The sequence below is a fragment of the Phyllosticta capitalensis genome, assembly GCF_038381095.1.
Source record: "Phyllosticta capitalensis strain CBS 128856 chromosome Unknown BKA78scaffold_11, whole genome shotgun sequence".
Classification (NCBI taxonomy): Eukaryota; Fungi; Ascomycota; class Dothideomycetes; order Botryosphaeriales; family Phyllostictaceae; genus Phyllosticta; species Phyllosticta capitalensis.
In genome coordinates this window covers 506,992-520,976 of record NW_027117449.1, presented here as the reverse complement: position 1 = coordinate 520,976, position 13,985 = coordinate 506,992, and the positions used below count along the sequence as shown (strand labels likewise).

Genomic DNA, 13,985 nt, shown 5'->3' with positions numbered 1-13,985 from the left:
GATGCACTGCACCAACATACACGCAAGACGAGAGACGCAATGAGACGAAAAGCCCCGCGAAGAAAGCTACGTAGGCAATGGGTGGGTCAGTGTCTAAGTAGGTAACAGACAGGCAAGCATGCACATAGCGGACGAGTCCAACTCAATTCAACTCAGCACCTACACACCTACATACCTACATAGGTGCCGCAAACACCCAACCCACCACACGGCCACACGGCTACACGGCCACATGAACATCACAATCCGCCAGCCACCACACACAACCCACACACGCGCTGCTGAGGCTCTTGTATGGGTAGCGTGTACATTACAATACAACACAATCAAAACCTTCCTTGTCCAAAAGCAAAGGAAAGCAAAACAAAGCAAAGCACAGCAAAGCACAGCCACACCCCGGGCAACCAGTCAGTCAGTGGTGTGCATGTGGAGGGAGGAAGGACTTCTGTACTACACGTGAACAGACACTGCCACAGCAAAGAATTCAAAACACGCCCCACACCAAAAAGAGAGAGTGCAAGAAGAGAGAGAGAGAGTGGAAGAAAATACACATGCCCAACAGACAACTGTGAGACAAGACACCTGATCTTAACACAGCCACAACAACAACAAGTGATCGAATCGTCCCATTCTACTCTTACACAACAACGTCATTCTCCATTTCAACTTCATTTCCATTCGTCGGCAAACTCGGTACATTTCGGGCATCGGCAGCAGTCGAAAGGAATTGTCAGAGTTCCCATTGGATTGCTGCTGGCGTTCCTAACTACGTAGCATACCCCCCCTACTTTACTCCTGCGTTCCTTCTCACACGCGCCAGAAAAGAGGAGGAAGCTGAGAGAGAGAGAGAGAGAAGGAATTGAATTGCCCCAACCAATAACTTCCTCGACAACAAAACAGTAAGCAAGCAAGCAAGCAAGCAACAACGAACAGCATGGAAGCAAAACAGCAAATAACGACAATGACATCAACATGTTCAAAAGAAAGAGTAAAGAGGAGAGACACGCACAAAGAGAACAGGAAAAAAAAAAATAAGAGACCCCCATTGTCCATCCCGCCGTATTCACCTGCTACTCTGTCACTACTGCTCGAGACATCAACACAGCCACCCTCCGCAGACCCACATCACATACCCGATACCCGACCAACACCGACTAAACCGCAACCAGCCAAGACCAGACCGCCCTAGACCGACCTAGCCCCAAACCGCAACGAGCAACAAACGAGAACGAAAAAAAAAAGTGGTAGGTCGGCTAGAGCTAGTCCATCCCTCGAGGGCGACGGCGACGCTGTTGTGGCTCGATAGTGGTAGTAGTGGTAGTGACTAAATTGACAACCCGCTGCTCCCTCTCCCTTGATTCTGCTCCTCCTCGGTTATCCCTGGGTTCCAAAAAACAAAAGGCAACAAACCGTTGTTGCTACGCTTAACGACTGCAATTTCTCCGACTTTTCTACACAATTGGATTGGGTGGCTGCCGCATCTGCTGCGACTGGTATCGGCGATGACAATGCTCGCTCTCTGTGCACAGGTGGTTGAGGTTGGTCGGGCAGCGATTTCCAAGTCGTTGCCGGGGTTGGTGGTGGGCGAGCCGCGAGACGATAACAGGGCGGAATTAGTTGTTGGTCTTTTCCTGGACCTTTTGCTTGGCCGCCTCCTTCTTGGGACCGAGGTAGTCGGCAACGAGCTGCAGGGCGTCGGCCGTGATCTTGAGCTCCGTCGAGACAATGGCCTTGGCTGTCGTGATGAGGCCTTTGCCGCCCGTCTTCTTGTACTCGTCGTTGTAGGTGCTGAGGACGTAGTCGCGGCCTTGGCCGGCGACGCGCAGAGGCATGAATGCCAGATCCGTCACGCGGTCCCGGATCGTCGACGTGTTTTCCTTGACAATGGGAAAGTGCTCCTCGATATGGCTGAGGCCGTTGTCGGCCATGCTGTCGGCCCGCTGTACATAGGGGGCGACGTAGCCGTATGGCTTCTCGAGGTAGGGCACAATTGGCTTGCCAAAGCGGTCGTAGGCTGCGCTGCTCAGGTCGAGCGTCTTTTGGCCGTACGGGTTCGACTTGTACGTGTTGATGATGTCCGAGACGACGGGGTAGGCGACGAGGTGCTGTCGAGGTTAGAGTTTGAAATTGTTGAGCAAGGGATAACAGCAAACTTACAGAGACAAAGTGAGAGGAAGGCCTCTCGCCGTTGGTCATGGGTTCGCCCATCTTTGACTTTGATTCAGCGTGGGGCATAGAGCGCTGGTTGCTGTGGCCGTTGGTCAACTTTTGGCGGCGGGGAGGCATGATGCGGACGTGTGTGGACGCGAGAGATTGAGTGGGACGTACCAATATGTAGTAGAAGTGTGAGGGGTGGCGACGATGACGGACGGGCGATGGTTGAGAGAAGTCAACGGTCGAGGTTATCTTTTGGGGAAAACAGGATCGTCAGCACAGGAATGACGGGTGCATTCCGCAATTCGATTGGAGCAGGAGGGAGAGAGCGTACGAGCTAGGGCGGCGGAGGACAGCGGCAAGAGCGGTCGAGGGGCGATGGGAGGAGATGTGGGCGAGAGGAAGGTGGAAGGTGTGAGAAAGATGGAAAGTGGGAGAGGGAGAGAGGAAGCAAAGGGCGAGATGAGAAAAGTAGGAGTAGGTAGGGTGGAACTGGCTGCGGGCGATTATTGGTGGTGGAAGGATGCAGTGGGTGGTGGTGCAAGAGAAGGTAGGAGCAGGTACTTGGCTTCGCCTGCCTGGGTGACGACACTGGGACTGACATGTGAAGGCTGCACGGGCCACCTGGGCCTCACCTGCGCTGTCCTGGGAGCGGCAACGCACAAGATAAGACGACGCATCCGTCGCCAGCATATTCGAATTGGTTGTCCCAGTCCCGAGGATTGTATCGTGTCGAGCTGGTAGCGCCAATAGCTGCCGGCGGCCTCTTGTCGACTGAGACCTCACTGGAGATATCGCGCAGAGCAGAGCAGAGCCCAGCGCATCCAACGGCGAGCACTCTCCACCACGCATCCCAGCATGCAGCCAGCGTCCTGGTCGGAGGCAGCCGTCATTGGGGATATCCCCGACCAGCAGATGGCGCAACTGTGGGATGACGCGCCCGGGCCTGGAGCACTTCTCATGTGAAATTGCGCGTGCACAGGAATATGGGAAACTATGAGCATAACGTCTCCTCTGTCCGAAATTTCCGACGTCGTCCGAAGCTGCAGCCATGACGATGAATACGGCAACAGGAACCCGCTTGACATTGTCCATGTCGTTTTTCAGAATCCGCCGTTTGTGCTACCACTTCACCTCATCATCATCGGCTCCATCAGCAGTCAGAACGACGCCATCTCGATGCAATCATCAACAAAAGCAGTCTTCCCTGTGTCGATACTTTCACGTGTCGTGCAGCCCTCAATTGCAGCGGGGATATGCCTGCACCCCACGCCCAAAAACCACAGCCCAACGGCACCAACTGCCAACAACACCATTGACCTGTCCTGCAGGGCCTCACCGTCAATGACTGTCTTTCTCGCGAGGACCCTTTTCGCGCGCCCTCAGCCCCAACGACGCCTCCACGCGCCTCCCGCTGTCAACTATCAAACGCCATCGCCTACGACACCAAGCCACCAGATTTTCTCGTCCGTACACATTCTTCCTCCTGCTCCTCCTGCTGCTCTCCTGTCCCGGCTCGCCGCCGCGCCGCACATCCGCTGCTCCGTTCGGGAGAAGTCGCTTGTCGCCGTCCCTCCTTGCCCAGCGCCATGCCGAAATCTGCTTACTATCCACGCCTTGCTGCGGCTGCGCGCATGGTAGCTCGGTACCTTGTAGCCTTGGTACTGACTTGGCCAGCAGCATGCCTACGCTACCGGCTAAGTTTTGAGCCATTCATTTGGACCCACTCTGCGACGAGAGCCCACAGAAATCCATTCGTCGCCACCAACAACGACCTTCTCTTTTTGCCTATGTACGCATCTCCATCTGCTAACATGTCCGGATACTTATGCCTGACGTGCATGCAAATTGGCCCAGAACCATGGAGAACGAACCCTCAACAGATTGTCGCTGCAGTCGCTTTACCAGCTCCCTTCTGATTGGCCAATTGCCGCAGCCGCCACCCGCCGCCGCGACGCTTATCCCTACAACTTTGTCTTCTCTCCTCGCCAATGTTGTACACTATCTTGCAGACGTCGCCCTTTTTGCCTCGCAATGCTTGCTGCTCCTCGCCCCTCCTCCGATGCGCTTACACATCACGACGAACCATGATCCCAACCCTTGATCCCAACCCGGCATCCGATCCGTCAGACTCCCGGAGCTTGTGTCCAAGTCGGCGACGACGGGTCGGAGACAGAGCCGATGTTGAGCTGCGGAAACAGAGAAGGAAGGTCGATGAAGCTGATGGTGGTGAGATGCATCGTCTCCCCTACCCCATCACCTCTGAGACCCATCTCTCTTCCTATTTTCCTATTCTCCTTATTCCCGCCTATCTATCTTCACGTCCTCACCTGGCAAGGCCTCGTCTGCCCCATCTCCTGTTCCTATCCTCTCACCCCCACGCTTCCCCTCTTCCCAATTAACTAAACAACCTCTCTTTCCATCAAACAGACTCGCCGTCTTACGTACACGACTGCAAACCGAAATAGCAAAAAGCCCGTCGTCGACCGTCGTCGTAGTCGTCGTCGCCGTCGGCAAATGCAAACAAGCTATGCCTCCCTCCCGCCGGAAGACGAGAGATTGCCAATCAACTCAACCCTAATCGAAAAAAAAGAAAACCCTTCCCCATACCCCATACCCTACTTACCGCTTCCTCGCCGCAAAGAAAAGATTTAAGGTACGAATAAACGCAACGATCTGCACGCTTGCTTCTGCTGGGCAACAACTGAGTAAGTAGCGGTGGGACAGTGTGGGGTGCGTCCGCCGCCAGCGGGCAAAAGTGTGGAGGTGTTTTACTCTCGTCTCTCTACGCTTTTTTGCTTTTTTGTCTCTGATCTCCCCCACACAATGCCCAACTCAAACGAGAACCTAGGTTGGGAAGTCGAGGACGTTGAGGTTTTCGTCGAAGCTGCCGGATGATGGGGTGCTGCGAGTCGAATTGACTGACCGTTCAGTCCTCTTCCCGCCTAGGTACTTTCTCCGCCTGCGTTTGGATCATAGTCGCACTCGTATCGCACGCGTACCCCTCCATCCTTTCCCCATCCCCATCCCTATCCCCCTATCCCTACCGCGCTCACTAGCTCAATACCGCACAGTACATACATACCTTGTCATCCCTCCCGCCTCCGCGATCCGCTCTGTGGTCACTGCGTCGCTCGCTCGCGGCGTACCCAGTTCTCTGGAACCGCTCGCCAGCTTACAAACTTTGCGCCGCTGCGGCAACTGACGGGGCTCCTCCCTGTCGGCAGGGGACTAGCTGCTTACTGCTTTAGGCAAGGTTTTCCTGGCGCTCCGCGTATCGTCGTCCGGACCGCGGAGGGCGGTTGGGTGTGGTAAGAGGGGGTGGTGAGAGGGCGGTAGTAGTTAGGGGGTTGGAGGACCAGGAGGAGGAAGGATGAGAGGAGGTGAGTCTTCTCTGCCACATTTTCGTCGTCTTTTCCTTTCCATCTCTGCGCTCAACTTTCTGTCGATGCGTCAAAACCACAGATGTCCGTTTCTTCTCTCGCCATTCGTTTATTGCAGCAGCAATCTGCCTCTCTTCCTGGCATGTGTGGACTCACCGTTTTTGCTGCGTCCTCTCTGTGTCATGCACGTCACTTCTCTCGTTGCGTTCGTACGTGTAAGAACCAAAGCTTTCCAATGTGTGCATTGTGTGGTGGGAGGCAAGTAAGATCCATGCATACGAATAGGTATGTGTGTATACCAGCGCACCAACAAAAAATCGCAAAATCACGCCTTGCGGCCCCGCCCACCCCTTTCCCCTACCCTCCCATTCTCCTCCCCATCCAAACCCCCTTCCCCCTCCAATCCCCCCCATCAATACCCCGGCGCCCCACCACTCGTACCATTGGTCTTAATCCCACACCTCACCAAGCACTCGCGCCGGCCCCAAATGGCGCCCGTCCCGACGCCCGGCATGTCGTGCTGGATGCGGCCGAGCGTCGCGTTGTCGATAGCATAGCCCAAGTTGGGGAACACCAGCTCGTCCGGGAAGGCGTTGAAGAGCGTCGTTGCGAGGTTGGTGGTGCCTGTGTCTTCGGCGTTGAGAGCGGACACGAGTGTGTTGGGTGTGCAGCCTGTGAGATGGGGGAGGGGGTTAGTTGGGGAAATGAGCGTGGAAGCGACGGGAGGATCGCGCGTGCGACAGCGTACAGACAGACAGACAGACAGCCCAGGCGGACGGATAGATGGGGAAATGTCCGGCCTGGCACTGCGCGCGCGTGTGCAACGTGACGTGATGGACCGCAAAGAAGAGGAAAGTGAGCGCCCGCCGCCCCCTCCCGAACGCTACGCCAGGGGTACATGAACTGACATGACAGACAGGGCTTGTACCACCATTGCACAAACACCGCCGCAGTCCATCTCCCCAAAGCAAGGCAAAGGCAAAGAGGAGCCTCGCTGCAGCCGCAAGCCGCAAGGGAGGGGCAAAACGCGAAAAGAGAAGCAAGAGGAGGCAGAAGTGGAAAAGCAGGGAAAAAAATGCAATGACGCAACTAGAACATGCGCAACGCAGTCACGTCGTCCAAACAAGAGATGGAAGTATACGTACTCGGGTTCTCCATCATATGGACGCTGCCCCTGGGGAAAATCGTCATGCTCCCCTCGTTCAACGTGGCCTTGACCGTCGGGGCGCCATTCTCCTCGACCATGTACGTCTCGGTGGTGCCGACAACACTCACAACGTAGTTCGAGGCGCGCGGGTGGAAGTGCGCCGGCAGCATGGCGCACGGCCCCAGGTACAGCATGGCCATGGTCATGCCGTTGCCCGTGACGGGGGGGAAGGTGGCGCGGTTGGCGTTGACGACGCCGCCCGGCGAGAACGTGTGGTAGGGGTGCGTCGTGAAGTCGAAGACGCTCTCGTTGGCGCTGAAGAGCGCCGCTCGGTCGAGCCGCGTCGCCGCCGTTATGGCCGATGCGACGAGTGGCCCGTTGACGGTTTTGTCGACGGCCTGGGAGGGGCTGGTGAGGGCGAGGAGGACGGTGAGGAGCGTCGTGGAGAGCATGGTGGTCAGTGAGTTGACAACAATGTCCAAGGGCGGTGTTGGTGGGAAGAGATCAAAAAGGGGCGAATCTGGAGTTCGTCGTCTCGTTGTCCTTGCTCTTTTCTCCCACTCAAGCAGATGGCAGAAAACCTGCTTTTATGTGGTGGTGCTGCTGTGCGTGGTGGCCCTCTTTCTCTCCCTTCAGGACTTGTTCACACATGGCCACGAGGCTCACTTCCTCGTCCTGTCCTCTCTTGCCCCTTATTTGCCTCACTCAACCCCCAAGATCCAGATTCGGATCCAAAAAAAACCAGGACCAAGGCAACTCGATCCCACGGGCTTTGTTTCGTGCCATGCCATGCCATGTCTTTCATGGAGCAGGTGAGTCGTGCTGGCAAGAGAAGTGGTGGCATCCATCATTCAGTCTTGCCCAGACGAGTAAGCTTACCATGAGACCAGGCCAGGAATGCAGCAGCACCACCACGCACAAATACCGCGACACACCTCGCCACATGGCATGGGCAGCAGCGTTGTACCCCAAAACAAAGCCCACACTTTGCTCATTGTTCGTCCGGGGAGATGCGCCGTCGCCGGATGGTCGTCTCTGTTCCTGGTCGACTGGCCGACAGGATCGAGTGAGTAAGTGCTCGATTTGGGCGCGACTCGGCCTGGTGCACGCCAACCATCACCAGCGCCCTGGTCGCGGAAGAGCCATTGTCTTGCTTGGCCATCTTTCTCGCAAATCCGGGCAGTGTCGAGACGACACGAGACGACGCGAGACAGACTGAATCGAGCGTGATGCGACGACAACGCCGACGACGACGACGCCGACGACGACGACGACGCGGTGGCTTTCCAACCCATTCCCGCCATGTCCATGCTCTTGCCTCTCCTGTCTGGACGCGCTCGCTTCGACGTGCTCTCGACACCTTTCTGTCGTTTACGACGCTGTGGCGTCGAGGAAGCTCTGGGTTGGGGCAGACGCTGTCGCTGTCTGGAGCCGCCCGCTGCGCACTCACGAATGAATCGAGCAGTGCTTGCTGACCGCTTCTTGCGATGTTCGACCACAGAACAGAAAGCGAGAGCGGCTTACTCGCTCGACGACTCCATCGACAGACAGCGGGCGAGCCCGTCAGGCGCGTCGTTTGTTGGTCGTCGCGCACCACCCCTTGAGATGGCGTCCACCAAAGCCAGGGCAGAGGACGGCAGAGAAAGGAAGAGAGACAAGACACAGACAGGAAGCAGGAACCCGCACACCGACTGAACACACCTCTACCGACCTGCCGAGGCGTGCAACAGGTAGGTAGGGCGGAGGATGGAGTGGTGGTAGCCTGGTCGTTGGGAGCGATTCCTCGTAGCACGACAGCAGCCGCCTTTTCTTTCCTACTCCATCCGCCTGCTTATTGTCTCAGCGCCGCCGACTCGACCAAAGACACAACACGGTGACGGATCTGGGGACGCTCGCTCGTCTGGAATGGTCTGTCTACGGATCTTCCATCATCTCTTGCCGAGGCCGAATGCTCACCATCTTGTTTTGGAAGCGGCTCCTCCTACTGCCGCTAAGCATCTCGAGAGAAGCTCGAAGCAAACGAGACGACGACGAGGACTTGCCACTCTTCTCCAATCGCGTCGCCATGTCGGTCGGTCGGTCCAGTCCGAGACAAACAGCCGCCGCCCATCCTCTCAACGACCTAGGTGTTCGCATGATTGATTGATTACAGCCGCGCGTAGCACGACTCGACTCCCATTCTCCACACGCACTGCACTCCTCGCTCGGCCGTGTCTCTCTCTGCCTCTCATCTCTGCTGATCCAACAAGAGCCGAGGACTCATCCACCCGGTCCACGTAGTTTGCCCATATCACACGCGCGCTCGGCGGGCGTTGTCGTCGTCGTCGTCGTCGTCGTTGCCGCCGCCACTTTAACTTCAGCTTCGGCTTCAGCTCCTGGTCACGCGCTGGATGATGCTGGTGGAGGAATTATTGTCCGAGTTGAAGCCACGAGCAGCCGCGATTCTGAACCTACTTACTCCTGCAGCTGCCGAAATCTCCGCGAAACCATTTCGCAGCCAGCCAGCCAGCCAGCTAGCTGCTCAGTCAATCACGGGGTCCATCCAGTCCGACCCGGCCGTGTGGAAACAAACCCCATTCTCTCCATTCGGGGGGAGGGGGGAGGGGGGGAAGACACGCATTTTCCAATTCTTCAGGCTCCGTTGCGCTGCTTTGGTTTGCTTTGCTTGCCGACCCACTTTCTTCTCCTCAACTCATCAATCTCGTTGCTTTTGTTCCTTTTCTTCCGAGACTCGTCAATCAAGCAAACGCCACCGACGGCCGGCCGGCCGGCGGGAGAGGCGTGCTTCTACCATGTCGGACTTGACTGCGGACTACAGGCTCCTCCATCCGGGCGGTCGGGCGGGTCGAGTCGAACACTCGAACCCCGTGTGTTTTTGCGCCGAACCGAGCGGCATGCATGTATGTATATGCGTGGAGTTGGAATGCCGCCGCTGTTTCTGTTTCTGGCTGCGACGGACGAAATGGCATGGCATGGAGCCGATGCGTGGAGGGGAATGCCGTGGAAGGTATGTGTGAGGGTCGATCATCCCCAGGCGGAGGAGGGGCCTGGGGGGGGGGGGGGGGGGCCGCTGGTCTCATTTTTTCGTTTTGCTTGCCATGATGTGCCGAAGGCTTGTCTTCAGCGGACTTTTAGGTCGAGTCGATGCTAAAATCATCGCTGTCAGTTCATACTACCACCTCATAAAGAGGTTGATTTTGGACAGCTTGATCTGGAGATTGGGTAAAGTCGTTAATTCGTACTCTCCGCCTTCATTCTTTTTTACTCTTCTTTCCAAAAACCCTCTACTGCCACTCCCCGCCGCGCCATCATTCGTACAACACTTATCCAAACAACACAAAGCCTCTTTCACGAACCAGACAGCAGCCCTCTTGATGATGGAGATGTATATATGTACTCAAAGACGCGTGAGAAAACGCTCCCAAAACACCAGCCCATGCCTCCCCGCACTCGCACACTCATCTTATCTGTGGCAACTGCTGCCGGGGGAAACGGAACGGGAATCGAGAAGAAAGAAAAATTTCCATTTCAAACAGCCGCGCTATATGTGCCCACCAAGCCTCTTCTCGCAAGCCAGCGTCTATACGCCTTGCGGCCCTCATCGGCCCACAGCACGAGGCTGGCCAGCGCGACGAGGCGCACCAGGTCGCCCAGGCCAAGGCCTTCGGTTTGGAACACGCTCTGCAGGCCCGGCAGGTAGATGACGGCCATCTGGCCGAGCAGGCTGCCCGCGACGGCGTAGTTGAACATTTTGTTGCCAAACACCGTCATTTCGCCGCGCAGGTACGACTTGGACTCGCTGCGGCACGTCAGGGCGTTGAACATGTCGAAGCAGACGAACGCGGTGAAGGTCATGGTCGTGTCGCGGGCGTCCACGGCTCCCGTGTCCGAGAGGCAGGTGATGTACACGGCCAGGGTGCCGAGCATGATGACTGAGGCCTGTTGGAGAACGCGTTGGAGCAGAGGCCGTGTGAGAACGCGCGCCGTCTTGCTACGAGGCGGCCGTGTCATGACAGCAGGGTCGACCGGCTCGACACCAAGCGATTGTGCCGGCGGGCCGTCCATGAGAATGTCTGCAGACTGTTAGCAAAGAGTACCAGTAGGAATCGAGAAACCTACTGATCCAAAGAATCTGCATGGCGTTGAGCGGATTCTTGAGGCCGTAGAAGGTGCTAACAAGGACAAGACTGAGTGCCGCGGCGCTGGTGCTAAGCTGAAACGTCAAAAAGTTCTGAATGTTGTAGAAGATGCCCTTGCCCTCCTCAATCGCAGAGAGAATGGTGGAAAAATCGTCGTCAGTCAGAATCATGTCCGCTGCCTCCTTGGCAACATCTGTGCCTAGCCTGCCCATGCTGATGCCAATATCTGCCTTTTTGAGAGCAGGAGCATCGTTTACACCATCACCAGTCATGGCTACAACGTCTCCACGGGCCTGAAGGGCGCGCACAATCTTCATCTTGTGCTCCGGGCTGGTGCGCGCAAAGATGGTCGTCGTAGCAATGGCCTGGGAAAGATCCTCTTCACTCATCTGATCCAGCTCGTCTCCGCGCAAGACCGAGGGTCCTATCGACGAGTTCTGGCTGATGGGCATGCCCAACTTCTTTCCTATGGCCACGGCAGTCGTCTCGGCATCGCCAGTGATCATGATGACCTTGACACCGCCAGCCATGAGTCGCCTGATGGAGCGATCCACGCCCTTGCGAGGAGGATCATTCATGCCAACCAGTCCAGCGAACGTCAGACCGCGGTAAAAATCCTCATCCTTTTCCGGAGCGCGATCGGGCACAGGCGTCGAGTTGCCACTCCGGTTCTTCGAGGGCTTTGATTTCGCAGGACCGCTTGCAAAGCCCAATACTCTAAGGCCATTTTGCGCCATTTGCTCCGCGGCATTGATGGCCTCTCGCCTCTTGGCCTCGTCGAGGACAGCCTCGCGGCCCTGTGCTGTGAGATACGTGTCACATCGTTCCAGAACCTTTTCCAATGCTCCTTTGATGTACGCCACGTCCGAGGCGTTGGAGCTAACTGAACCAGAATTTCCTTGTATCACGCAGCCCATCCACTTGCGCTCCGAGCTGAATGGCGTTTCATTGCGCCTTGAGCCGATCCTGTCGCGAATGTCATCTTCGCCATATTCGTCTAGCAAGTCAAGAAGCGCAACGTCCGTGGGTTGTCCGACCCATCGACTCTTGGCACCTGTACCATCATCGCCACTTCCCAGCGTCGATGAAAGCACAGCGGCAGTGGAGTTTGACGCGGCCGAGCTGACCAGGCGGCCGTGGTTGACAATATTGCCAATGCGGAGGATTGTCCGTGTCGCCGGATCCAGTTCAGCTGCGCCTTGGCTGCGGTTGACATCTACGGGCTCCTTGTCGTCGAAATGCCAAATGTTGGTGACGGTCATATGGTTTGTGGTCAGAGTGCCTGGAAAGTGGTCAAAACCATGGCTCACCCCTGTCTTCTGTAGGTCTTACCTGTTTTGTCGGTGCACACCACATTCACGGAGCCCAGAGTCTCCACACTGGGCAGTCTTCTCACAATCGCATTCCTCTTTGACATTCTCAGCACGCCCAAGGCCAGGGTGACTGTCACAATGATCGGCAGTCCCTCTGGAATAGCAGCCACGGCCAGTGAAACGCCAATTTGGAACATTTCCAAGAATTCCCATCCACGCCAAAGACCAACCAGCATGATGAATCCGATGACGCAAAAAGACATGTAACTGAGATCTTTGCCGAGGCGGTCCATGGACAGCTGCAGAGGCGTCCGCGGGCTTTCAATTTCTTGAAGTGACGCAGAGATGGCGCCAAATTCCGTCTCTTGACCTGTTCCAATGACTATGCCTTGACCGTACCCTGATCTGACCAGCGTGCCCATGAATGCAATGTTTTTCTGGTCGTTCAGCCGAATGTCTGCTCCGACAGTACCAGTAGCAGGAGACGAGTACGAAGGCGCTCTCGGCGAAGAGGAACGAGATGCGTGGCGGTCGATGACGCGCGGGTCTTTGGATACGGGTTCATTTTCTCCAGTAAGATTGGACTCGTCAATTGTTAGGTCGGCTGCATGGGTAATGCGAATGTCGGCAGGTATGCGGTCACCAGTGTGGAATAACACCAAGTCTCCCGGAACAAGCTGGCTGGCAGAGATGGTAGAAGATGCCACTTCCGCAGCCTCCAGGGCCGCCACGGTATCCTGAAGACTATCCGTAGATTGCGAAGCAGAGTCCCTGGGCATAGGAGAAGCTCTGCGCGAGATCGAAGCAGCTTGTCCGCGAATGACGTGTGCCGAATGTGGAACAAGCTGGTTTAGCTTTTCCAAAGACTTTTCCGACCTATACTCTTGAACAAAGCCAACCGTGACTACGATAGTCACTGCCGCGGTTATGCTCAACGCATCGTCATACTGGCGCATTATGAATGAAACGGCGGCAGAACCAAGGAGAAGAAGTATCAATGTCTCCTGAAATTGCTTGAGAAAGCGCAGCCAGAGCGGCTCCGGCTCTTCGCCTGAGAGTTCGTTGAGTCCATAATCGTGTAGCCTTGCAGAAGCTTCTGAGGGCGGCAATCCAGATCTCAGGCTGGTCCGTAGCTGCTGTGCAGCCTCTTCGGTGGTCAGGGCCGAATATCTGGACGAATGTGACTGAGGAGCAAAATGGCTTGTCAGCGGAAGTGTCGCAAAGTGGCGGACGGCGTCAATACCGGCTGGTCAGCGCGGGACCTTGGAGCAGACGAGGACCTCGAGGCAGCGCCAGAGGTCAGCTTTGGAGAGGCTGGCCTCAAGGACGAAGCTTCGGCAGAGTTGTAGAGAGGTAGCGCAGGGGAATCTCGTCTCGACATGTTGTCATGGCCGGGATGAGGTGCGCAGTACGGAGACACCAAGATGGTGTGGGAGGACGACGAAAGACGAATTGCAAGTCAGGGCGTCGGCGGAGGATGTATCATGGGCGGCAAGGGGGCGAGCAGGAGAGGGAGTGTCAAAGGGAAAAAAGAAGCAGCGAGCTTGTCAAAGAGGTGAGCGTGTCTGGAAGAGCAGAGCAGACCGAGACGCGGACGCAGACGCAGACCCCCGACGGCGGGCGAAGAGCTGCATGCGCACTAGCGAGGAGCTGCACAGGCCTTATGCTCCTCCGAGTGCGTGGGAAGAGGTCGACGTGTGTGGATTTTGTCGCTATTTTTGTCGCGACAGACTCGATTTCACTTCACTTGTGAATGTTGGACGCGACTTCACTTTGACAATTCCCAATTCCCTGTCCATCGCATCGACCAAGATAAGGTAAAAGGGACCCGTCAACCAAAAGTCTTGGC

General features: G+C 56.4%; 7 protein-coding genes across 7 annotated transcripts; 3 read left to right on the top strand and 4 right to left on the bottom strand.

Annotated features, from left to right (window-relative positions):
• The first annotated feature begins 854 nt into the window (after positions 1–854).
• On the top strand, positions 855–1,345 carry BKA78DRAFT_39500 (uncharacterized protein). The gene has a single exon (XM_066893115.1). It carries the CDS (start codon positions 935–937, stop codon positions 1,187–1,189), a length of 255 nt encoding a protein of 84 aa, XP_066739640.1. The 5' UTR covers positions 855–934; the 3' UTR covers positions 1,190–1,345.
• Positions 1,346–1,628: 283 nt separating this feature from the next.
• BKA78DRAFT_240819 (putative pathogenesis associated protein Cap20) lies at positions 1,629–2,199 on the bottom strand (the record flags this gene model as incomplete). Its single annotated transcript, XM_066883911.1, has 2 exons — positions 1,629–2,105; positions 2,158–2,199. Coding segments are annotated over 2 exons (519 nt in total), but the record flags the coding sequence as incomplete, so codon positions are not given.
• A 498-nt stretch (positions 2,200–2,697) lies between these two features.
• BKA78DRAFT_324844 (uncharacterized protein) lies at positions 2,698–3,156 on the bottom strand. The gene has a single exon (XM_066889320.1). It carries the CDS (start codon positions 3,114–3,116, stop codon positions 2,937–2,939), a length of 180 nt encoding a protein of 59 aa, XP_066739638.1. The 5' UTR covers positions 3,117–3,156; the 3' UTR covers positions 2,698–2,936.
• Positions 3,145–3,901, top strand: BKA78DRAFT_324843 (uncharacterized protein). Its single transcript, XM_066889319.1, has one exon. It carries the CDS (start codon positions 3,151–3,153, stop codon positions 3,793–3,795), a length of 645 nt encoding a protein of 214 aa, XP_066739637.1. The 5' UTR covers positions 3,145–3,150; the 3' UTR covers positions 3,796–3,901.
• Positions 3,902–5,949: 2,048 nt separating this feature from the next.
• Positions 5,950–7,136, bottom strand: BKA78DRAFT_333531 (RmlC-like cupin domain-containing protein; the record flags this gene model as incomplete). Its single annotated transcript, XM_066890093.1, has 2 exons — positions 5,950–6,209; positions 6,683–7,136. The coding sequence occupies 2 exons, from the start codon at positions 7,134–7,136 to the stop codon at positions 5,950–5,952; spliced, it is 714 nt and encodes a 237-aa protein (XP_066739636.1).
• BKA78DRAFT_39485 (uncharacterized protein) lies at positions 7,047–8,246 on the top strand. Its single transcript, XM_066893114.1, has one exon. It carries the CDS (start codon positions 7,274–7,276, stop codon positions 7,901–7,903), a length of 630 nt encoding a protein of 209 aa, XP_066739635.1. The 5' UTR covers positions 7,047–7,273; the 3' UTR covers positions 7,904–8,246.
• A 1,569-nt stretch (positions 8,247–9,815) lies between these two features.
• Positions 9,816–13,716, bottom strand: BKA78DRAFT_324837 (calcium-transporting P-type ATPase-like protein). Its single transcript, XM_066889318.1, has 4 exons — positions 13,380–13,716; positions 12,156–13,320; positions 10,804–12,105; positions 9,816–10,757 (listed from the first exon to the last, which is right to left on the bottom strand). Exons 1-4 carry the CDS (start codon positions 13,515–13,517, stop codon positions 10,213–10,215), a joined length of 3,150 nt encoding a protein of 1,049 aa, XP_066739634.1. The 5' UTR covers positions 13,518–13,716; the 3' UTR covers positions 9,816–10,212.
• Between the last annotated feature and the right edge of the window lie 269 nt (positions 13,717–13,985).